This window comes from Sipha flava, unplaced genomic scaffold (assembly GCF_003268045.1).
Source record: "Sipha flava isolate LNK unplaced genomic scaffold, YSA_version1 66_pilon_pilon, whole genome shotgun sequence".
In the NCBI taxonomy this organism is placed as follows: Eukaryota; Metazoa; Arthropoda; class Insecta; order Hemiptera; family Aphididae; genus Sipha; species Sipha flava.
Genome location: NW_020273606.1, coordinates 506,473 through 532,624, shown reverse-complemented (window position 1 = coordinate 532,624; position 26,152 = coordinate 506,473). Strand labels below are relative to the sequence as shown.

Here is a 26,152-nt window from a genome sequence, read left to right as displayed (position 1 = left end):
ACGTCAATGTAATATTTTATCTGTGAATTTTTTGGTGTTGAGCATTATATTTTCGCTCGTGTTACGGTCGACATACTATTTTCTAGCCGTTGCATTCCGTGAATTATTTCTTTGGCACAGTTGCCTGCGATCGACGTGAGATGTAACATACTTTTGGGCTCGGGGCCTAAAACTAGGTAATTACGACACCTTGAGTAGTACCTAAAAAAAGCGAAATGTGAAAAAAAAAGCGTATGACAAATATTTTTCAAATTTTCCACACGTAATTGACAAATACAACACGAAGTTGCAAAGCGTTTTATTGGTTAAAATCAGGGCCGTCCCGAAGGAAGGTCTCGGTGGGGTGTCTCACCCCCTCCAACAAAAACACCAGTCGACGGTTGGACTTGTTTCATTATAGCCTAGGACCTAATTTTACTTACGGAAAACAAATATTACATATTTCGTAATACAGTGTATACACGAATAAAATTTATAGAACATAGGTATACATGTTAAAAAGTAAAAATACGACTACATATAGTTAATTATACTACATACATTGAGTAAAAAAATTGTAGTCTACATTTTTTAAATTATTCACCCCTCCCGTTGATTTTTATCTTTGGGACTGCCCGGGTTAGAATATTTATTTCAAATTGTTAATGAATTAATTAAATAGATATTACCTATATGAAATGTTTAAGGAATATTTAAAAAATTAATATAAAACATGTATAAGACGCATTACTAATTGGAACCACAAAAACTGTCACTCATGTATTATACAAATATCGTAAAATTGATTTATACAAAGAAAATAAATTTTCAGAAGGTCAACCCATTTCCATCCGCGCACAAAAGCCAAAAAACGTCTATTAAAATAAAATTGTAGCTAGTGCCTATAGTAGGACAAATTAAAAATTGTATGCCCAATGAATACCGACGATCGGATAGGGATTAACAGGGACTTACATCACGATGTAATTGTATCGTTGTTGTTTATGTAATCGTTTCGGGGAACGAACGGATGCAGTTACGTTTCGGAAAAATTTCGACTCGGGCCGATAGTGTCTTGTCCGAGGAACCTATGGCCGACAGTAGTCAATAATCAGTTGATGCTGAACGTCAAACGCCCCCTCCCAGCGGTTCGAAAACGTTCAAAAACGCGGTTCGTGAAAAAAAACGTACGCGCATTTACCTGCCTACCTATCCGCGTGCGGCCTGCCCACACGACCGGTACGCGCGTCGTATCATCGGTATCAGAATGCGTTTCGAAAGGTCAACGCGCCCGGAATAACACGACCGTCGCGCAACGTTACGTACCGTTGCGAGCCGGTGCGTCCGGTTGAAATACCCTCGGCATTTCGACCGTCGTATGATTACATCCGAACGTGATACCCGCAATGAAAATAACATTCAGTTTCAGTATCCTCCTCGGTGTCTTCGCATAGCGTACCGAAGAGTTGCTCTTTTAATTTTCCATCATCAATTCCGCTTCATTTCAGCAATCGTGTCCGGATCGTTATGGGCATACTATCCGCGGTTACCAAATTGGATGGTCTCGGGACATTGGTGATCATTTGAACGCTTCAACTCGGAACAGTCGACGCCGGAGATCCGAAGTCGCTCCAGTGAATTTTTCGGTGAGTCCTTGATGACACTATAATATAGTAGGTATTTCCAGTTCTCGCAGTTTCTGGATCTTGTTTATGAGTTATTCACTTTCGTCGACAGGTACTACGGCCGCTGAATCTTGTTTGCAGTGTAATACACCAATGGTTTTGATCGGTACCGATCAGAGATGGGTTCATATTGTGTGTTTGTCTACATTGCTGGGTGATGTGTAAATGACATCCAACATTATAGACAACTGAATAACATGTTTGTAACTTAATATTATCGTTTTTTGATCAATCTGTTTGTATTATATGGATCGTTATATCTGATATTTATATTAGGTCTTAAGGCTACTATTATATCAATATTTTATTAGAACATAATGTATATTTAAAATGAAAAAAATTTGATTCAGTATTAAGTACTGGGTGGATTTGATGTACCTAAACAGGGTAATACCTATTTTTCTATTATATAAAATAGTGGTTCTCAATATTTTGATATATTTTTAGTTCCGCTTGAATCACTTAAAATCATTCTTGCTTGAATCACTCAAAAGGATAATATATTGGACTTAATAATTTTTTTTTCCTCATTTCCTCATTGAATATTATCTCAAATATCAATAGAAATTTTTGTTACCTGAATTGGTACAATTACATATAGCCATAATGCCATATTGTCGATGTTTAAAAAATCAGTGGTTAGTGATTGCCATACACTCCATATATAATATTTAAAATTATATTGTTAGTGATTAGTTAATGTTACAGTAAAATTCAGTTATATTTCTGATTGCTTCTTATATTTATTTTTATAACAATAGAAGTCTGTTAGAAAATGTGTCATGATGTTACTTCATTTGTTGTATGTAGGTATGCATATAATATAAAAATTTAAAATTTTTCTTGGGACTAAATTACTTTTTATAATAAATGATAAGAAAAAAAAAGTTATTAAATAGCAAAGATTGTTTTCCAATATTTTTAAATGTGACATTTTAAACTGTATGGAACTTTATAATATAAATTTTTTGTAGAAGTATTTAAAAAAATATACTTTGAATAATTTAAATAAGTAGTACCTATCTACTATTTTTTTTTCATTAATATTCTGGGCATATATTTTATAACTTAAAATCTCGATTTGCTGTACATTTAAAATATTTACAATATTTAAAAAAAATAAAATACAATTTAGTTTACCTAGTTATAACATTTTGCCTTTGGTTTGCTGATTGTTTTACATATATCCAAATCGTAAAATTGTATTTCTATGTATGCTCAATGTAATACTTAATTACATGTTAAGTATATGTTTAGTAAATATAGTTTAAAAAAATTAATTTATTCCATAAAAGTGTATGTATGAACAAGTATACTTACAGCCAAGGCTGGCTTTTAGATACGATTGACGCGTGCGACGGCACAGGGCACCAAAATTGGAAGGGTGCGTGAGAGACGTCAAAATTAGAATTGAATTTGATCAATTGTTGGCCACCCAAATTATCTACTGTAGATAAAAAAAAAAAAAAATTCATGAAATGATTCAATAGAAATTTGATTATTTTATTTATAACCAACATCATTTATTATTCTATTGACATGCGAGGATTGGCCGCTCTTGTAGATACAATTACAGTTTTATAAACTATCACTATATTATCACAATATTATACTTATATACTTATGTTTGTTCTACGAATGATTTACAAATTTTCACGTTTAAAAAATTATTTGAGCATTTTTTTACTATGAATGAGGCTTAGGTTACAATATGTATTATGAGGCCCCTCAGCTCCCAAAATTCTGCCTGTTTAAGTTATATGTCTAAGTCGTGTAAGATGGAGGATTGCCAAAATAATTCTTGCACTGAGCGCTGATAGAGCTAAAGCCGGCCATTCTTACAGCATTCTAACATCGTTAAATATTGCAATATACTTTATAATATTATTGACTTTTGGCAGTGTATAATTTTTAATAAAATTTATTACTTAATTTTTGAGCGATTTCAAGTTTACAATTATTTAATAAATTAATTTATCAACATCTTATTAAATTAATATTGTTAAATATCCTAGATATGACAAATCATTATTTAAGGCTTTCGAAGTACTAACATTTTTAATAGATAATTATAAAACAAAATTTAATCATTTTTGAAAAAAACTTTTAATATATAGCAAAATTAATAAATTTATCATAGTTTAATTTTTAATTGTATAACATTAATAAAAATAAAATAAATATAATGTTAAACTATTAAATCAATAATTATTTTTTTCTTGAAGAATAAATAATAATGTAATTTGTATTATTAAAATATAATTTAAGTATTGACTTTTGAGATTATTTCTAGAATATTTTATAAATAAACTAACAATACAATTGCAAACTTTTTTTAGAAATTGGAAATACATTTTTTGAATAGTCAAATCTGTTTTAAAAAAATGATTCATCTTCATCAAACTATAAAGAAAGTACTTATATTCATTAATATTTAACTTTTAAAAAAATATAAAAACAAAGTAATAACTTAATATTATTTTTCACATTTGTTTTTTATTCAGATTAAAATAAATATTTTTTTTGAATAGGTATTAAATATAGATTTATAGACTTTTATAGTTATTTTTTTTTCTCTTATGAAAAGTTAGTATAATGAAGTTTATGTTGGTTTGATTCTGAGGTACAGATTTACACAATTATCATTTTAAATTTGATTACATATAACTGATAACTGATTATATATATAGCCTGTTTTTTTAATTTGCAGTGGTTTTTTTGAAATTAGTAGTAGTTGTTGGATGATTATTATTTTGGTAATTTAAAGTTTTGTTATAACTCAATATAGTTTTTGGTATTTTGTCATGACAATTGTTATTATTATTGTTTTATTTACTTTTGATTAATATGTGATAGTTATTAGACATGAAAAATATGTATAAGATATGAAAACATTTCGCAGGGAAATCAATAATTATACATGGTCACTTGTTTATTACAATAATTATATGTAGATGAAACTGAATTAATAAGTTCAGAACAATATGATTAACAACAATAATTATATTGATAATGCTATAAAAGTAACAATAACACTTGCTAGTGGCTTTCATCTGTTTTATCTTTTAATTTATTTTTTAAATAATACTTGTCTAATACAAATCTTATTATTTTTATTACTTTAATTGTATTAATGAACCATGCAATATTTTATTTTTAAGAATAATTATTTCTCTTATACATAATATATTAATATTTAATGCTTTGTTCATAAACTAGTAATAAACTTTATGTGTAAAATTCATGAATTGAACAAAAAAAAAAAAAAAAGATAACAATTTCTTGTTTTGTGAAACACAAATAGGGTGTAACATGTATTTAAATAATTAATATGAAAACAATGTATATTTTTGTAATTTGTGTTATTTATACTTGTCTATTATTTAAAAAAACTATTTTATTAAAATGTTATTTAACTGAAAATATAAAATATAGATATTAGTACATAAAAATTTCAAATTTGTCAAAATAAATAGCATAATTTAGGTAAAGACAAATAATGAAAGTAAGTTAATTAAATAATTATAATTTAATATTATAAATTATGAATGAAAATAACTTATATTTTGAAAAAATTAATTTATTAAGTTGAATACAAAAAATTTGATTATAAGTTCAATATACCGTAAGTTATATGTTATGATAATATGTAATAATAATTATTAGAGTTATGTAATAATTTTATATTTTATTTTCAAACAGTATATTGTTGATGAATTGGTATATGTATATGTAATATATAATATTTTCTGTAAAAAGGATTATAATTTGGGAATATATCTTTACAGAATTGGCAAATTAATCAGTTATATGTACTAAAGTTATGTAATTTGGGTATAATTGCCAATTGTAATGATTAATAAATCACTGCATTTTCTATTAACTTAAAAAAATTAGGTATTTCAATTTGATGTGTAAAATATAACTAATTTAAAACTTGTTTCAGATTTTTGAACTGCTTAAGTAACGGAATGCCATGTCGGAAACTGTGACTGATGTAATTTTTAAATCAGGTAACATAGAATATTAATAAATTTTTTAACTTTAATCTTTATTACTATCTTTTATTTTAGGCGATAATCGACTGAGACAGTTGGAAGCATTATTCTTAGGAGGTCCAATTCAAGGACAAGGAAAATGTTTCAGCATTGAAACCCTTTTGGATGTTTTACTCGTACTGTACGATGAATGCAATAATTCATCTTTACGCAGAGAAAAGACCGTTTCAGATTTTATAGAATTTGGTATGCACTCTAATATTAAAAAAGTTATTTAACATATTGAATGTTATTGGTAAAAAAAAAAAAATAAATACTATTTCTTAATTTTATAAGTATAAAAATTGTTTTTATTTTTATGGACAGAATTGTTGTATTCTTTCAAATGTTGTATTATAAAATGTAAAGTATTTCATGAATAATATTTTAATTATGTGTTTCATTTACAACTTTAGTAAAACCTGTGGCAACATGTGTTAAGTCCTTGCGTTTGACTAGAGATGACTTTGAGACTATTAAGGTAATTGGTCGTGGTGCTTTTGGAGAAGTATGTGTTGTGCACATGAAAGGAACAGATAAAGTTTATGCGATGAAAATTCTTAATAAATGGGAGATGCTCAAAAGAGCAGAAACAGCATGTTTTCAAGTAAATTCATACTTTTTGTATCGATACAACTTTAAAAATGTTTATCATATATAAATAAATATTTATATTATGTTGTATATTTAGGAAGAAAGAGATGTTTTAGTATATGGTGACCGTAGATGGATAACTAATTTGCATTATGCTTTTCAAGACGAAACAAATCTGGTAAAATATCTTATATTTTATGTTTATTTTATAATATAAAGAAAATATTATAGTGTGACTTTATATCCAAGAACTTAACTATTTAATATTTTTAAATTTTCCTATCTCTAAAATTATGATATTAAAATAATGATATTATGAATTATTTTGCTTTTAATAAGGAATCAAAATACTTGTATCTGATCCATTTTTATTTTAATTTTTTTGTATTAAAATTATCAATTAATAATAATCTTTTATGTATCTTTTTATTAACATAACATTTCAACTTACTTATTTTAAATTATATGTGTTGGATTACATTAGTTTTAATTAAAACTTTTCAGTATCTAGTTATGGATTATTATTGTGGAGGAGATTTATTAACATTATTGAGCAAATTTTTTGATCGTCTTCCTGAAGATATGGCCAGATTCTATATAGCAGAAATGATTTTAGCTATAAATTCAATCCATGATTTACATTATGTGCATCGGTATGTTAATACGAGTAAAATAATATATATAAAATAAACTTAAAAATAATTATTAAATAAATAAATTTAATATAGTATCAATTTACGAAATATCTAAACAAATTATGATGTGATTCTTTAATAATGTATTACAACAAATAATAAATAACAAATAACAAAAATATCACAACAAATCTTTACCATTAAATAATGACACAGTTCGATATAACTTTGTTGAAGTGAGAGTGTCATAAAGTATGAGAGTCTCCAATATAAAATATGCGGTCGTTCTGGGTTTTAAACTTGCAGCCCTGTGCTCGAAAGTCGTGCAATCACTGAGTCAATCACTGCGGATAATTGTTGTAATTTTAGACCTATGTAGTTGATGGAGGATATTTGCATTGTTCAGCTGAGGAGAGATAATGCACTTTGTCAATATTATTAATACTGTTAAACTCACATATGAACCCAATTAAAATCAACTTAGTGACTTGAATAAACCATTAATATATATTTTAAAGGCAAAACATAGACTTAAAGACATACTACAATATTATGCATATAGTTTGCATTGTTACCGTCTAATAGATGATAACGCTGACATTGGTTTAATTGTTTCAAGTTTAATGATGCCAATAATACATTTTTATAATTTATTTTAATAATTATTAATTGGAAATAAGTTGAATTTTAAAGTTATACAACTTCAACATTGGAAATCAATCAATTTTAGAAAAATGTATGTATCTTGTCCAGTCGCTTACACAGAGGGATTAAGGGTTCAACCCCCCTCCTGAAATTCAGAAAAATTATCAATATGTTTTTATAAAGAAAAAATGGTTTATAGATTATATAAGTATGAAAATGTACAACTTAAAATCTCCCCCTACCCCAAAAAAAAAAATTTTTTTTGTGTACGCAACTGGTCTTGTTTTTTATATCAGATAAAGTTTTTTTTTATAAATTGTAGAATACATAGGAAAAATTTATATTGTATTTGATGTTAGTTATAATTATTTTTAAGGATATATGTAATAGTCGTAAACAGTATTTAATATCTCATGTTTAGTAAATATTAAATTTATTATATTAAGTTAATATATTTTAATTTTATTAGCATGAGATGATTGTTAAATTTGAATTTTAGTATACATTATATATTTAATTTACAGAGATATTAAACCAGATAATGTACTATTGGATGCTAATGGTCATATACGATTAGCAGATTTTGGATCGTGTTTAAAAGTGGGTTCAAATGGCTTTGTTGAGAGCAATGTTGCTGTTGGTACACCAGATTATATATCTCCCGAAATACTGCAAGCTATTGAAGATGGACAAGGTTGTTATGGACGTGAATGTGATTGGTGGTCATTGGGAGTATGTATGTATGAAATGATATATGGAGAAACTCCATTTTATGCTGAATCTCTCGTTCATACTTATGCTAAAATAATGAATCACAAGGTTGGTATATTATGTGTTTTAATAATTTGCTTAATAATATATCAATATTAACTTTCAATATGTTCTTATCTCATTTTTTGTTATCATTTATCTTAAGCTTGAAATCATTTTTTATACAAACCATAGTATAATTATTTTTTGTAAATGGTAAAAGTATTTACAATTATGTAAAAAATTAAAATTAAAAAAATTATTAGTTATCCATCCATTGTTCAAATATATATTTAAATATGTATAAAATTTTAAAATTGTATTATTTATATGTATATGTTTATCTATGATACTCACTATAAGGTTTCTGGGAATTTGAGTAAATTAAAAATATTCATAAATATATTTTGGTATTTCATTATATAAATTGGTTTTAAATTCTTAGTTTATTTAAATTCAAAATTGTAAAACATATACATATATATAAATCTTAACTGTTTTTAATCTCTAATTTTTTTTTTTTTTTTTTTTTAATTTAATATTACATTAAATTATAGTTTTTTTTCATGCAGTAGAAAATTAATATTACTAATATTTTAGCAATTGTGAAAATTATAAAATATATGTTTGTTTGACTATTCATACTTTTTAGAATTGTTTTGACTTCCCAAATGATCCAGAAATACAAGTTTCTGAAGAAGCTAAAGATCTAATGAAAAAACTTATTTGCAGTGCTGACCAAAGACTTGGTCAAACTGGTATTAAAGATTTCAAAGTAAGCTAAATATTTTATTTTCATATCAATTTGAATTTTTTTTAAAAAATGTAAAACTATTTTCTAGGAACATAATTGGTTTATTGGTGTAGATTGGGAAACTATCAGAGATAGTGTCGCACCATATATTCCTGAAGTGTCTAGTCCTACTGATACAAGTCATTTTGATGTTGAAGAAATTGATATTAAAACTGATATTTTCCCTCCTACTCCATCTAATCCTATATTTTCTGCCCTTCATTTACCTTTTATTGGATTTTCATTTACTCAAAATAGTTTTGTATCAGATCTTGGATCTATTGGAAAATCACTTTCCTCAGGAAAAACAACTAAACGAATGAGATCACAAGAAGAAAAAACTGAAGTTGAAGGTGACAATTATTTGATTTGATGTAAATACAATTTAATTTCTATAACTTTTATTTAAATTGTTTAATTTACTTATTAAGACTCTGAAGATCAACTGAAGAAATATAAAGAGAATAAAATCACTCATAATACTTCTATTGGTGACGAAAAAGAATTAGATATTATTATAAAAAAATTTCAACAAGAAAAAGAAGAACTACAAAAGGTTAGTTTCGTATAATTATAACAAATATTTTAAAATCTTAAAATTGTGTTTAATGGTATATCTTGTTAATATTAATTAGGTACTATAAAACATTAATTTTTTCTTTTCTTTTGTATTGTATTTTTACATTTGTTAGAATTAATAATTATTTTATCATAAATAGAAAAAAAAAAAATGAAAAATTGTGGATGTATTTAAAATGAATATAAATTTATTTTTTAAAATTTATTATTAAAATATGAATTACCTTTATAATGTATATTAAAGTTTATTTTTCAAGTTTATTTGAAAAATAAAAAATATTAAAAAATTTAAAAAACACAAAGATGCATAATATACATATTTGTTTTATTGTGTTATTGTGCACGTTTTTGTTTTATAGATTACATATTTTAAATTGTTTTCATAAAAAAATATATAAACGAGTATTATAATAACATGGTCATTGTTTTTTTTTTTTTAGGAAAAACAAGAAACACAAGAAAAACTTAAAGCTCAAGAAATTGAATTAATGGATGCTTTGGGACAAAAAAATAGTGCTATGACTGAATATGGGCATGTTACTAATAAGTAAGTAATTTATAATTCTTTAGTTTTAGAATAATTTTTAATTTAATTTAATTTGCTAACAGCCTATTATAGCTTGTTAAATGAGATTCTGGTATGACCAAAGATTCTGTAGTTATTTTTATTCTTTTTACCTATATTATTGATAAAATTATTAAATAATATTTTTTATAAATTGTTATGATATTAATTAAAAATTTTTCTGGTAAATATTTTATAATTTATCGATTCTAATTTATTTATTTCTTATCAGTATTTTATTCCACTTAATTTTATCATTTATCTTTATTTGATTTTAAATGACTCAAAAATCATAGTCATGTTTGACTTATGTTTTTTTTAATTTAAAATTTCACATAATATACAAACATAAAAATAAAAACTGTACACGATGGAGTTAAATTATTTTATAAATATTTTCATAATATTGTCAATCTATATTTAAGTGTCAAATGCATTGATTAAAAATGTTTTGTCTCATATAACTTCTAATAATGTACTCTAGTGGTCATCAAATGGTAGCCTGCTGATAAATTTTATCAGACTTGCAGATAAGGAAAAAAAGTAAAATTTCCTTTATTCTTTACTGATGGAAACAGATATTATACTTGTTGCCAAGCATATCTTATTACTTATAACTTAAAGTTTAAATAAGTGACCATCTATGGAATGTGCTGATAACATCTCAACAACAGCTCGTCAATTATAGTCGACCTGCATTGACTTAATTCCTGTTGAGTTACCTTTTTACTTGCTTCGTTTTAATGTTTTTTTTTTATTTTTTTTTTTTTGTTATATGATTATGGATAAAAAAACAGTTGAATTTGTAATCAGTTTTTGCCTTAATTTACGGAAGGAATTATATTATTTTATTTACCCAACCGCTCAGGAGCCTTGTCAGTTTGATTTACCAACTGACTTAGCTGTTTTTTAATGATTTCAATATTTAAAGTCATTATGAGATTAAATATATTTAATTGGTCTAACATTTTTTTTTAGAAGTACATTGTACTCTATTACATTGAAACAGTAATGTTGTAGGGATTTTTTATATTTATATTAATAATTATATAAAAAATAATCCAATTTTTATGTATAATTTGAAATAGAAATATATTGTGTGATTTAATTCTTCAATTTCCTTAATTTTTATTTCATATTTGTACCATAAGTAAATTCGGTAACAGTTTAATATGTTAATAAAATAAATAAAAAGATTTATTAAATTAAAAAAATAAAATAATAGTTTTTGTACTTGTATGCTTGTATATTTGTGTACAAATGTAAACATTTAAAATGAAAACATTTTAATCATTAATCAAATTAAATTAAGAAAAAGAATAAACAATTTCTATATTTGATTAACTTAAGAATCATACATCATACAATTTTCATTTAATTACTTAGAATAAAAAAAAAAGACCTACTTTTTAAAGATTGTAAAATCATGCTATTTGTAACTATAAAATTACTCTTGTTATTGGTAGATTATCTGAGCTTAGACAGCATAAACAAAAACTCTCTAGACTGGTTAGAGATAAAGAAGAAGAGTTAGAAGAAGCCATGTCTAAAATAGACGTATTACGTCAAGAAGTTCGTCGTTCAGAAAAAGTTCGAAGAGAACTAGAGAGTAGATTAGAAGAATCTAAAGCTGAAGTTATAAATGAACGTAAATTACGAGAAAAAAATGAAGAAATGTGTCATCAAGTACATAAATTAATATAATAATTACAATTTGTTATTTAAAAATCAAATTATTTTTCTAGTATAAAATTGAAATTGAAAGATCAAATCCATCATATTCTGAAAATGCTTTTGAAACTAATGAAAATTCTAACCAAAGAGCAATGCAAGAAATAATTCGGTATGTTTCATGTTTTAAAAATATTACATTTTATAAAGTATTTCATTTATAATTTTTAATGGTATTAAAGCTTGAATCTAAATTTAATATTTTAAAACAAAATTAAAAAAACTACATCAATTCAAATTTTTTTATGAATTAAGGAAAATCTATTTTCCTGAATAAATTTATTTGGGATAATTATATAAATTAATACTTTAAATTATATTTTAAAAAAGATCTTGATTAATAAAAAAAACTTATCTTGAAAGAAAATCATATTAAAATGTATCATAAGTTATGTTATGAATATTGTTCTGGTAAAGCAAGAAGATTATCTAAAGTAGACAATTTTTAATTCCATTTAATTTGATATACTGTTTTATTATTCATTAAAGTGTCATATATTTGAATAAAATTCATTAACTAAGAAGAAAGTGGATATTGGTTTAGTATTTTATGCATACATAAGCTATAGGATCATATAAATTGTATCATCAATCTTTTTTAAAATAAATATATCTAAAATTCCTATACAATATCAATGATGATTAACAATGGGATTATATTATCATAAAAACTCATAAAAATTCTTCTTAACAAACTATCTAATTTTTTGTAATTCTTAAAAATATTAATCAACTAGATTGAAGGCAGAAATAGAAAGATTAGAATTAGAATATAATGAAAACATCAGCAAGGAACAAGCAAAATACAATATGGAAACAAATAAATTGAAAGATCAAATTTTTGAAAATGAGGTCAATCAAAAAACATTAGAAAAAGAAGTAAGTTATCTTATTTACATATTTTCATCAATTTTGAGGTATTATTCAATAATTGTTTGGATTCCAACATGTTTACTTTGATATGTTAATGCACAAATTATTTATTTAAAAACCTGTCTTATCTTCAAATTATATATAAATTTAAATAAAGTATCATTTATGTAATATATTTGAATATTAAAAGTATTTTAAGCCATATTTTTAAATCAGACTCTTTTAATTAATATGTATTATAAATACTAATTTTTTTAGAAAAAAGAGAGTAATGATATTTTGCGATCTATCGAATTTGAACATAAAAGATTGAAAGATGAATTACACTTAAAAAAGCAGACAATAAATCAATTGGAATCTCAAATTTCTGACATAATTCAATGGTAATTAAAGTTTATTTTTATTACATTTTCATATATTTTATGAATATTATATCTTTAGGATAAGTGATGAAAAAGATGCTCGAGGTTATTTGCAAGTGCTAGCAGCAAAAATGAAAGAAGAATTAGAATATTTGAAACAATGTCCAACTAATAATGGGCAATCAGCATTGGTAAGAATAAAACTAGTATAATGTTTAATTGTTACGTATTTCACAATTTTATAATATGTTTATTTATTGTTAAATTATCATTATTGCTAATAAACCATTTTAAATTGAGCTATTTATACACTGGGCATTCATTTACATTTTAGATATTGATCTGTAAATTAATGCTTTAAAATAAAAATTAAATAACTTGATATTTTTATTCTAATAATTATCTCAAATGAGCTGGTGCTAAATATAAAATCATCTATGTAGTAAATAATATTGTGTTTGTAATACAATTTTTAATTTTTTACCATAGATAAATTATAAAATATGAAGTTAATAATATTTTTAATTAAAAAAAAAAAATTTGTTCAATTATTAATTAATTATTAATTCAATTTTATCGAGTAGTTTTAAGTTGTTTAATTTTTTTTCCTTGAAACTGTTTTTATTAGAGATATAATATGTTATTTTATGAATTATTTTAATTTTATTGATTTTTTCAATGCAATATTTTTATATTTATAAATGAAATAAGTCACAAATTTAAATACTTAATATTTTTCTTATTATCATATTTATATTTGTATTTGGGTTTATATATTTATATTTATAATGAATTTATTCCCTTGAGTAATAGAATAAAATATTTTAACGGTGTTTTTAGGACAATAGTTGGAGAAATAGAAGAAGTCAAAAACTTGATAAAATGGAACTTTTAAATCTTCAAAGTTCTTTGCAATCGGAAATTCAAGCTAAACAATCAATTGGTGAAGAGTTGAGCAAAACACGATCAGAATTAATTGCAATGCAAAAGTATGATTATAATATATAAATAAAAAAAGGAAATGATTTTGTACAGTGGCGTAATTTCAGTGTTTTCTAAAGTATGGTATTCAAGCTTGTTCTTATTAAATTACTGACTCGGCAGCTAATTTTACCAAAGTGCTGATTAACGTAGGAAAAGGGAGATGTCCAACCAGTAAAAAAATATAATGATTTGTTCTTTTAATCTTATGTACATTAGTAGATACCCATATAGTGCACGTCTTATTTTCTAATTTCTAACATGTCAGTAGCTTTATAAAAGAGGTATTTATATTTTGATGATGAGCCGACTTTGGAATAACTGAACTCTGGGCTGTGTAAATGTATGAGTCCCCCCCCCTCATGGTGTTAAAGGTTTCGTTAAATCACGTGAAATGAACATTTTTTAATGAAATTATAAATAATAAAAGTATAAACTATTTTTTTACTTCTTTTGAGTTACTAGTGAACTTCTATAAAAATTGTTTTTTTTTAAAAAAAAAAAAAATTTCTTACGTTATTTGATTATTTAAAATATCGGAAAGTATTACAATTCGTGTATTGTAAATTCTGAATGAGCGAGCTTGATTTAATTTTGTGCCAAAGTACTTACTGAAAGTGAGTACCAAATTTAATATTATAATTGTGTTATATTATATTATAATTATTAAAACATTATAAAATCATTCATAATTTAATTTATTTTAATTTATAATAAATTAATAAATATTAAAAATTAATTTTATTGATTTTATTTTAATTTATTTATTTTTAGGGAATTGAGAGAATTTCATCAACGATATGAAACATTAGTTTATAATATGAAAGATAAAGATGATGTGATAAAAGAATTACAGAATCAATTGGATGCTAGGCAGTCTTGTAAGTAAAAATATTTAAATTTTATTACCTTTATAGTGTTATATGTCGGTGTAGTGTAGTCTAGTTAATATTTTGGCTTATATTCCCCACACATAAAAATAAGTAAGTGTAGATTTTTTTAGTTTTTTTTTATTTATAAATTATCTCTTTTTTTTTTCTATTGAAAACATAATTTTGTAATTTTATTATTTTTATTTAAGTCAAATACTCTTATATCTCTTAAAAATCAATTCAATGAGATTGTTGTTTAAGATTAATTTTTTTATATAAAAAATGTTTATTGTGAAATTGGGTAAAATAATCAACCTTTAATAATTGTTCTTAACTCATTATTTTAAAAGTTTATGCAGTGCTTTTTTTGTTTATTATGCTGTTTACTAATAATTGTTACATTTAAATTTTAATCATTTAGTATATTTTAAGCCTTCCAAGTAAATTATTTATGTGCTGTCACTAGTTTTTATACTATACAATGTAATATAATATAGTATTGCATTTTTGGTAAATATTTTAGGTATGTAAATTTAATCATATTAAATTTTTTAACGATCATTAAATATACTTAGTTCTAAACATATAAATTATTATTTAGGACGTTTATAAAGATAAAAGTTAGTTTTGTCATTTATTTAGCTTTCCTTTAATTGTTTTTTTAAGTTTTAAGAATAAATATTTGCAAGAACTTAAATAATACAGTTTTACAATGAATGTAATTGTCATAATAACATTTATAAATGTTGTGAAATAATTGTTACATTCATAAAATAATAACTATCTATTTAGATTAGTAGTGTAGTTTATGCGATAGTAACTTAAGATTTATGAATTTATAAAAATTTAAAATTTAGCATTTTTATGATCATAGATATTGAACGACAAAATATTTTTTAGAATAATGTACATTTTTTGTATTTTTTCATATTGAGCTAGCCTAAAAGTTTTTAAAAAATTATCAAAAATTGTATGTAACTTTTTATTATCTTGAAATTATATATTTAAATGAATGTATTCTTTATATAATTGAAAAAATGTTAAATTAGTGAATATATAAGAAAATAAGTAATCTATGTGCTTTAATAAAATTTAAAAGGATAAAACTTACCTAATTATTTAATTTGTTATATTTTATTTATCATTAAAACTTTGCATAGTTCAAGTATATTTTTGTATATTATAAAAATTGTTAAAAAATTATTAAGAATTGTCTTATCTACTTATTATATACTACAAGACCATTTTTTAAATTATTTTTATTAGTATACGTTAATTATTATGATTTTCTCAACCATCATACTTTCCTCAGCAATAAGTTTTGGTTTTAGGTTTTATCGTTTTAAGTAGGAAGTTTGAAATATTGGTAGGTTTAATAATTATTAGTAGATATATAATTAAATAGATTTAATAATATATTAGATAAATCAATAATAGAATACAAAATAATGTTTTTAAGTATTATATCTAAATACATTAATGCATAATAAGAACATTTTTGCAGGGGTTAAACATTAATTGATTTAATATTAATTAATATTTTATAAACTTATTTCTAAAATTTTTTCAAATAAATATATTATAAATATAATTTAAATATTTAAATATATTATATATATGTATTTAAATATTTACATTAATTTCAAATATATTTTACATAAATTAAAATATAATAATTATTATTATGTATTATATAAATAAATAAACAAATGATTTATACATAGAAATAAATAAAGTATTATTATATTTCTAAAATATGACTGGCTTTGAATTAAAAATTCATTACCAGATACACAAAGTTAATAATATTGCGACATAATATGAAAAAATAAAATTGTAATCATATTTAATTAACACAACTTTTATTTTTTTATATTAAGTTGCAATTTTATGAACTTTGTTACCTGTTGATGAATTTTTAATTTGAATCTGGTCCTTCTTTACAAATAAATTTATACTCTATGCTAAGCTATTAATTATTTATTTCTATATGCAAACTATTTTTTTATTATATATTAATTTACAAGTATTAACTATTTATTCATTTTTTGTTATTATTTTATTATTTACTATTATTTATTTTTTGTAGTACTCTGTATATGATTATAAATGAATTAAGAATTATATTATACTTACATTGATACCATATTATTTGATTCAAGATCCACAGCCTAATATATCAGACTAATATTTATTTTTTATGTATAAAAATTAAGTTCATTGTATTCATTGCTTTATCTGTAGCAATACAATTTAAAAACTATTAGAATAATTTTAAATTATTAAAATTTAATATATTTTGGGAACATTTTCAAATGTTGAATACTACTCTTAGTATTTAATTGTAATTTAAAATGAATAGTTACATTTTGTTAAATTTAATGTTGTCTGCAGATTTATTACAGTTATTGAAAACAATTTTTTGTTAATAATCTGTAAAATGTTATAATTGTAATTAGTTGTCTTTTTTATAACCATTATAATCATTATTATAATTTGTTTTATTTAATTAGGCAAGTTGCCTTTGTATATTGGATTATCAAGTTGTGTTTGGGGGCTCGTCATTATTTTGTTTCAATACTATTTCTGACTAGAACTTCTTTTGTCAATAGGTTCGTAATAATAAGATAAATGTGTGAACAAATCTTGCTCTTAACCTTAACATTAGTGTTTTATTAACATTAAAGAAGTTTGAAGGTGGTTTCCTAATATTTTATTGTGTCCTTTATATTGTTATGTTAATGATATCTATAGTTGTTAAATTTGAGTTATTGCTAGTCTTGTGTGTAATATGTTTATTAAATATATATTTTATATTAACATATTATGTGTTAACTGTTAAGTTACAGTGTATTTAGATTCAATGTGTGTCATAGAGTTTATGTACCTAACAATTTTTTTAGTACTTTAGTAATTTTAATAAAACAAAATATATTAAAATTGATAATTTCAACTAATGTAAAAATAGTAATTTATTCAATCTTTTCAAATAATAAACAAAATATGTAAATAAAGAGATAAATTACTTTAATATATATACATATTAGGGAACTATTCAATTATTTATTTATGAGTTCTATAAATATAATTTTATATTTTTGTCTTCATTTATTAATATTATATAGTATTATTTTTTCTAAATACTTTTTTAGATTTCTTTGATAATTTAAATGTATTAACAATTAAAATGTTTGATAGATTATAAAGTATAAATACATTTTCAGAAATTTTATTTAAACTATTTTAGATACTTAATAATTAATAATATAGTATAAAACATATTAATATTTAATGAATAAATAATTTGTATAAACCTTTATTCTAAATTAACGCAATAAATTTACAATAAAAATTGAATTGACATTACATGATTTAAATTATAATTATATATTTATCTTTTTTTAATGATTGTGTTATTAAATTACCAGTTTTTATTTTGACTAAATCTAGCATTTAAATAAAATATTTGTTTTGTTTATTTTTGTAATTATAATTTTATTATTTTCAGTTTTAGGTCAAACTTCATGCTCTCCACTATCCTATTTTGATCACTTTTTAAATGAATCTGCAACTGGAAATAGTAATAAATCAAATTTAAATGACAGTGTTGATAGTTATGATAGAAGTTTTGATGATAATAAAGCATTGTCATTGTCAATTAGAAAGTCCAGCTTTTCAGATTTCAATAATTCAGTTAATGTTTGTTATTATATTTTATTGTTTTTATTATATTTTTAATATTTAATATTTTTTTTATTCTAGAATCCTAACAGTTTAATAAACGAAAAAGGAAAATGTCATCAGTTTATTGTTAGAACTTTTTCATCTCCAACCAAATGTAATCACTGTACATCATTAATGGTTGGTCTTGTACGTCAAGGTGTAATATGCGAAGTGTGTGGATTCGTGTGTCACACAATTTGTTCTGATAAAGTTCCTTTGCTTTGTCCAGTGCCAGCAGATCAAAGTATTTATTAATTGTCATTTGTTTTTAAATAAAATAGAAATGTGTTTAATTAAATATGAAATTATTATTTTAGCGAAACGACCTTTAGGAATTGACCCTACTCGTGGTATAGGTACTGCTTATGAAGGCTATGTGAAAGTGCCAAGATCTGGTGGTGTTAAAAAAGGATGGGTGAGGCAATTTGTGGTAGTATGCGATTTCAAATTATTTCTATATGATATTTCGCAAGATCGTAATGCATTACCTGCGGTAACAGTATCACAAGTGTTAGATATGCGTGATCCAGAGTTTGCAGTTTCTTCTGTTAGAGAGTCTGATGTCATTCATGCTGGAAAAAAAGATATACCTTGTATATTTCGTGTACGTTTTAAATTGATTATTGAATATTGTACAAATTAATTGATTTGATTATATTTTATAGAATATATAAATAAATAGTTTATATTAAAAAATAAATAGATAAACAAATAAATGCTTAAAATGGAGTATTATTTCGGCTATGCAAAGTTAATAAAATTGCGACTCTTATTGGCTGTATATACCTGATGATAAATTTTTAATTCGAAACTGGTTATACATTATAAATATAATAATACTCAAGGCTAAGCATTAATTTATTTATTTTTATTTATAAACCATTTATTTATAAATTCATTTACAACTATTAAAATTAATTAACTTTTCTTTTATTTTATTACTTTATTAAATACTTTGTAGATTACCACATCACTTTTGGACCCACCTGGAGTAAAAAATCAAACACTAATGTTAGCTGATACAGAAAGTGAAAAAAATAAATGGATTGTTGCTTTAAGCGAATTGCATAGAATATTGAAACGGAATAATTTACCAAATATGACGGTAGTAAGAGTTCAAAAAACACTATATCAATTTTAGTTATTGTTTAAAATAATTTTTTTTTGTTTTATTTATTTAAAAATATTACTTAAATTTTAGTTATTATTCAAATTTTTTTTTTTTTTTTTATTCAGATATTTAAAGCAAAAGAACTTCTAGATAATACAATTACCATTACTAAAAATGCTATGGCAAGTGCTGTTATTGATCCTGATCGTTTAGTAATTGGTACAGAAGATGGTTTATATTGTATAGATTTAGATCAATTAGGTATGTATTAAAAAAAATCTGGGTTTTCGTTAGGTGTATCTACACTCTGGAGTTTAACATGCTATTAACTAATTACACAAATTAATTTACAATATAAATATACTCTTACCTAAAGTTAATAAATTGATTTTCTTAAAACTGCTCAAATAATGAAATATAAAACTGATCTACACCAGTTCTTAATAAATTTTCTTTTAAGGAAACTCATAGGCACCACATGGGTTCTTATTTTATAAAAATTATTTTTGGGAAGATGCCATAAATAAAATAATTTGATAGATATTATACTGAATATAGCTAAAATGTATATATTTTTAATAATACATTTATCTATAATAATATTTGTAATTTATTATTGACTTAGAAATTGCCAGAATTGGAGAAGCAAAAAAAATTTATCAAATAGACTACATAACAGAAGAGCAGCTTATTATTGTGTTGTCTGGTAAACAAAGACAAGTTCGTTTAATTCCTGTACGGGCTTTAGATGGTGATGAAGTTGAATGGGTTAAAGTTGTTGAAAGTAAAGGCTGTATTACATTTTGCACTGGTTTGATGAAAAAATATCCTGGAATGACTAATCTTCAATATTGTTTATGTATAGCTGTAAAAAGACAGGTAAAATGATTTGCTATTTAACATAATTTAAATTATAATAAAATGTATTAATTGACATTGTAGAATACTTCTCAGGTCATAATTTATGAAGTAACCAGGACTAAACTAAGGCATAGACGACTAAGGGAAATAATGCTTCCCTCTCAAGCTCAAAGTTTGACAATATTTACTGATGGACGACTGTGTGTTGGCTATCACTCTGGTTTTAGTGTATACCATATAACTGGAGATCATCATCCGATTTGTAAAATTTTAATTTATGTTATATTACTAAATGTGTTTGCTTATATATGGTAATTAATTTTGTAGCTTTGGTGCACCCCGATAATCATATGATGGGTTTTTTATCATATTCTGCAATGGATGCTATAAAAGCAATTGAACTACCCAGAGGAGAGTTTTTACTTATTTTTCAATCGTTAGGTATTTATGTAGATTCTCAAGGTCGAAAATCTAGAGACAGAGAAATCATGTATCCTAGTGACCTTATTGATGCTAGTAAGTATTATTATTTTCAAATAATTATTTATTTATTTTTGATTTATTTTATACTAATAATATTTTTTAATTTATGTAGGTTATTGTGATGGTCATTTATTAATATATAGCGACACACATATAAATATATTCAATGCTGATAGTGGTGATTGGATTCAGACTTTAAATTTACGAAATTCACATCCTATTAATAATACAGGCTCTTTGACTGTTTGTTTTATTGATGATTTGCCATGTATTGTATACTTATCCAATGTACACCAAAGTATGCTGATAATAATATAAATATGTATTTATTTAATTTTCTGTATACATTTTCACTATTTTTATCAGGAGAACTTATTAATATCAGATGGAGAGATATGACTGGAAGTATGCCAATCCCACGTACTAGAAGAAGGTTTTCTATACGCGAAGGACAAAAGGCTATCCGAGGACCTGATCGCAGGTCTAAAATAATATCGGCTCCAACTAATTTTAACCATATTAGTCATATGGGCCCTGGAGATGGTATACAAATTCAAAGATTACTTGATTTACCTACAACAGTTGAGACTGCTGATTCAATGCCACCAACTAAAGTAAGAATTTTTTATTTTAATAAAAAGTAAATTAATTTTATAATTTTATCAATATATATTTTCCAGCCTCTTCCACCATTTACTTCTACTACTAGTAAACATTCATTTCAAATTTCAAGAAGTCCATCACAACAACATTCGACTTTAAGTGGTAAATTTTTTTTTTTTATTACCAACAAAAAAAATAAATACAATTAAGTACCTAATAAACAGAATAATATTATGATATATTAAAATTATAATAATAAATCAATAGGTATACATGTTGAATTTTCATTAAAATTTTTTAAAATATTATGAATAATCATAAACAATTTTGAAAAGTTATATAAATTATTATTATTTTTTGATTTAATAAAGAATTTCCATTTAAAAACATAAATTTTAGAACAAGTTTATTTTAAAATTAAAATAGTATGATGAATTAATTTAAACAATATTTTAATAAAATAAATTCCTAAATTGTGTTAATTTTTTTTTTTATATATATAAAAATAAAGTTATATATATTATACATTGAAATATAATGTAATTAAACAACCTTTGTTTTAAATATTTATTTAAAATAAAACTGGGCTGAATATTGTATTTACCATTATCCATAAGTATTAAGTGGATATTTTAAACCAAATAATGGTTATTATAACAATTTAAACATTGTCATTTAGACAAATTCAAAATGGCGAGAGCAAAATATGGGATTGACATGACTCGTCAATCACCTGAAGAAAGTAAAAATTTAATATTACGGTCAGATATTAATAAAACTATTTACCATCCAATTGTTGGTAAGCTTGGCATGATTTACTATGTATATTGACTGTAAAAAAATTATATGTAGCATTGTTAATTTTAGACTTTTTACTAACCAACACTTAATCCATTTTTAAATTTACATTTTATTTTTTCAGTTGCTTAAATTTTAGGGTAATATATAAAATTAAAGTAAAAATTAATGAAATAGATATTTTTTCAAGTAATATTTTATGGTTAATTACTATTAAAGATAAAATTATTTTAAAAATCTGATTATAACCGTATAAATAATGATTAAATATTATACGATTGTCTATAATTATAATTTTATGTATTATATTAATTTCGTTTGGTTATTCAATTATTCAACTATTTGTGTTTAGTATAGTATTTGTAATAATATAAAATTGGTAACTTCATATGTATATTCAATAAGTAATCAAATATTTTAATAATTCATAATTCATTGAACAGATAAATTGATGGTAAAATTAAATGCATGTGTAAAACAGTCCAAAGCTCACAAAAATATCTTATAACAATAATATGTTATTTTTTTTAGGATCTACCTCAAAAAGATCATATATAAAAAAGAAAACAATACTTCAACCTAGAACACCAGAATCGTTTGGCTCTAATTATCCTCATCATCATTCAGATACAGATCTGCCACCAAATATGTCTCATTCGTTAAATCGCAGTATATCATCCTTAAATGAATACAAAGTTAGTAACCTTATGAAAATAATATACTTGTTACTATTCCTCGATTTTTATTAAAATTGTTTTTAGGATCATCAGATTGGAAGTTCAAGACATTCCGTAGCATCAAACAACAGTAGTAATACAAGCACTCCACCAAGTCCAAATCGTGAGCATGGATCATCTAGTTATGATAGTTAAATATTTAAATAATTTTTTTTTTCGTATCAATTGGTTAAGATTATTATTATGGTTAAATGTGTTATACATGACTAACACACTAAACATTGTTTAATATTACTTTTAATAGATATTGGAAACTATTAATAATTTAGTATAAACATTTTTATTTTATTAACTTTTCCTAAATTATTTAGTGACATTTTAAAATCTCTCATTTTTTTTCTTTCGTTTTTTAGTTCAAATTTCACAACTATGTGATTTTAATGAATTTTGTACAAACTCTAAATTAAAGGTGTTACTAATACCTTAGTAATACCAATTTTTTATTTTCATATTATTTATTGAAAACTATTTTATAAAAAATTCATGCATTTATATACGTAAATGATGTATTTATTTGTTATTACATGACAATTTTAAACAAACGTGTCTTTTACCAATAATAAAAATAATTGTTTTATTTGTATTATTTTACGAATTAGGTAATATTAAATAATTTTAGGTACAAATGAGAATGTATAAATACTTTTTCAATTTGAATTTTTAAATTTTCTCATAATAAATTAAATGGCATTTTACTATTAATATATTATTGATAACTATTAAACGTTTCTGGTCATAAAATTATATTTCATATTTTTGCATTTATTTTTTATGTTTTTTGATGCTGATATTAAATCTAGTCTTGTTCTCCTTAGCTTATTTGTAGTTGCATATTTTTTTAAAGCAAAAATTATTTTCATATACATGTACTCATTCTCAAATTTTCAGAGCATCAGTCTTTTTGATTATTCATGTATACTATTCTTTTGATATCAGTACTTGTTAATGTATAAGCAGTAAGATATCTGAAATTAAAATCTTTTAATGATTATATTTATTGACAGCAACATAAACATCATAGTAATTTTAGTAATTTTATTCTGAACAATAATTATTTGTTTATCTCATTTAGATTAAAAACTGTTATAAGCAATATAAAATATGTATTATCTAATAATATTTAATTTTTAAAAAACTTGTATATTTCCGAGAACTAATAAAATTTTTTAAATTTCAATGAATTTTCATTTGATTTAGTTAAAAAAGTTACTGTTAGACAATTTTCAAATATTTTTATATAATTTAAATAACTATAATGATGAATTTATCAATATTATATAGTACTGCCATAGCAGTTATGTCTATTAATGTGTCGTTTACACCTGAATATATACATATTTATATTATATATGTAAAAAGACTATTCAATATGTTTAATTATGTATATTGAATAGTCTTTTATGTTTTAAATTCATTCTTATGATATGTAGTATGCTTATTTTTATTTACATGTGATTGTAATCAGATGAGTTATTACATATTTAAATGACTAGTGTTCAAAGGATTATTTGTTTAAAATGTTTATGAATTAATAGGGATCAAAATATTTTTTGAATATACTGTTGTAATGAGTATTTCTAAAGAAATACCATATACATATGGTATATGGTTGTTATTTACATTAAATTTAATTTTGATATAGCTTGCAGCTTATACAATACTGTATGTTACTCCTAAACATTATTTTGAATTATATTTTTTTATTATCAATTACTAACATTTGTGTTTAAATTCTCTAATATTCGTAACATTGGTGTGCGAAGTAATGCATTTATATTTAATTGTAAAATATTTTAATTTCACGTGAAAATAATATCAAATGAATTAATTAATTAATTTTTATATAATTTATTTTCTATTATTATCAATATATTGCAATTAGATCTTAAAATTATTTTGTTCAATATTACTTAGCAATAAATCATGATAATACTTCAATATATTAATTAGCTATATACTTTAACTATCATTTTCATGTTTAGTTTATTAATTGCATTAATTAAATGAAACTTCTTTTAAATGGATTTATTGGAACCAACAAAGGTGTTCCGTTTTGTCATGTTTTAGTTCAAAAGAAATTTTAATTCTATAAATTTAATGGTTTTTAGCGATTTCCAATCTAAAAATGTTAGTATATTTATTTTTTTTTTACCAGGCTCTGTTTTAAATGAGTTTTATTGTCTGTTGATAAATTTTATCTATTTGATTATAATATTTCTACCATTTATTTTTTTTGCCCTTTACATTTTACAAGAATAATTTAATTATGAAATTTCATAAGTGCCTATTCTTTATTTTGTATTACTAATGACCCTCTTGAACACATGTCATTGCAATAATTGCCATTTATTGTGAATATTTTCACATTTTGCTCAGTACTATTTATTATATTAACTATGTGTAAAATTCAGTAAACGAACAAACGAATTGATTTTTTTTTGTACAAATAATAAATATGTTATTTATAAAAGAATTCCGATTGGTCAGATATTAGTGTCTTCCAAATAATATTTTAAGTAGTAATTTTTTTTATGTGTATTCAATGATAACCACTAAAGTTAATGAATTTTTTTATATTCTGATTATAGTAAGTATACTATTTTTAAGTATATTTATTTGGTTAAATATGTATAATATAGCATAATATAGATCAATATTAATTTATAATTGTTTATTTATTAAAAGAATCTAACTAGATTTTAAATGTACAATATTTTATGACAAAAAATAAAAATATTGTAACAAAATACTTTAC

At 23.1% G+C, this 26,152-nt stretch overlaps 1 protein-coding gene across 6 annotated transcripts; it reads left to right on the top strand.

Annotated features, from left to right (window-relative positions):
* The first annotated feature begins 1,266 nt into the window (after positions 1-1,266).
* Positions 1,267-23,676, top strand: LOC112691743 (serine/threonine-protein kinase Genghis Khan). 6 transcript variants are annotated; one of them, XM_025566124.1, is made up of 33 exons: positions 1,267-1,625; positions 1,717-1,863; positions 5,611-5,677; positions 5,738-5,908; positions 6,118-6,308; positions 6,393-6,473; positions 6,800-6,948; positions 8,100-8,394; positions 8,978-9,100; positions 9,168-9,471; positions 9,550-9,674; positions 10,138-10,244; positions 11,729-11,948; positions 12,008-12,105; positions 12,731-12,872; positions 13,125-13,249; positions 13,308-13,419; positions 14,069-14,217; positions 14,984-15,090; positions 18,590-18,780; positions 18,844-19,048; positions 19,122-19,408; positions 19,766-19,912; positions 20,041-20,176; positions 20,541-20,794; positions 20,858-21,038; positions 21,104-21,292; positions 21,372-21,557; positions 21,626-21,873; positions 21,940-22,024; positions 22,542-22,661; positions 23,192-23,355; positions 23,422-23,676. In XM_025566124.1, exons 3-33 carry the CDS (start codon positions 5,641-5,643, stop codon positions 23,530-23,532), a joined length of 5,040 nt encoding a protein of 1,679 aa, XP_025421909.1. In that variant the 5' UTR covers positions 1,267-1,625; positions 1,717-1,863; positions 5,611-5,640; the 3' UTR covers positions 23,533-23,676. The 6 variants fall into 6 exon arrangements, with proteins under 6 accessions (XP_025421909.1, XP_025421912.1, XP_025421907.1 ...); XM_025566127.1 differs by lacking the exon at positions 1,717-1,863 and having other exon boundaries at positions 20,870-21,038; XM_025566122.1 differs by lacking the exon at positions 1,717-1,863.
* Positions 23,677-26,152: the final 2,476 nt, after the last annotated feature.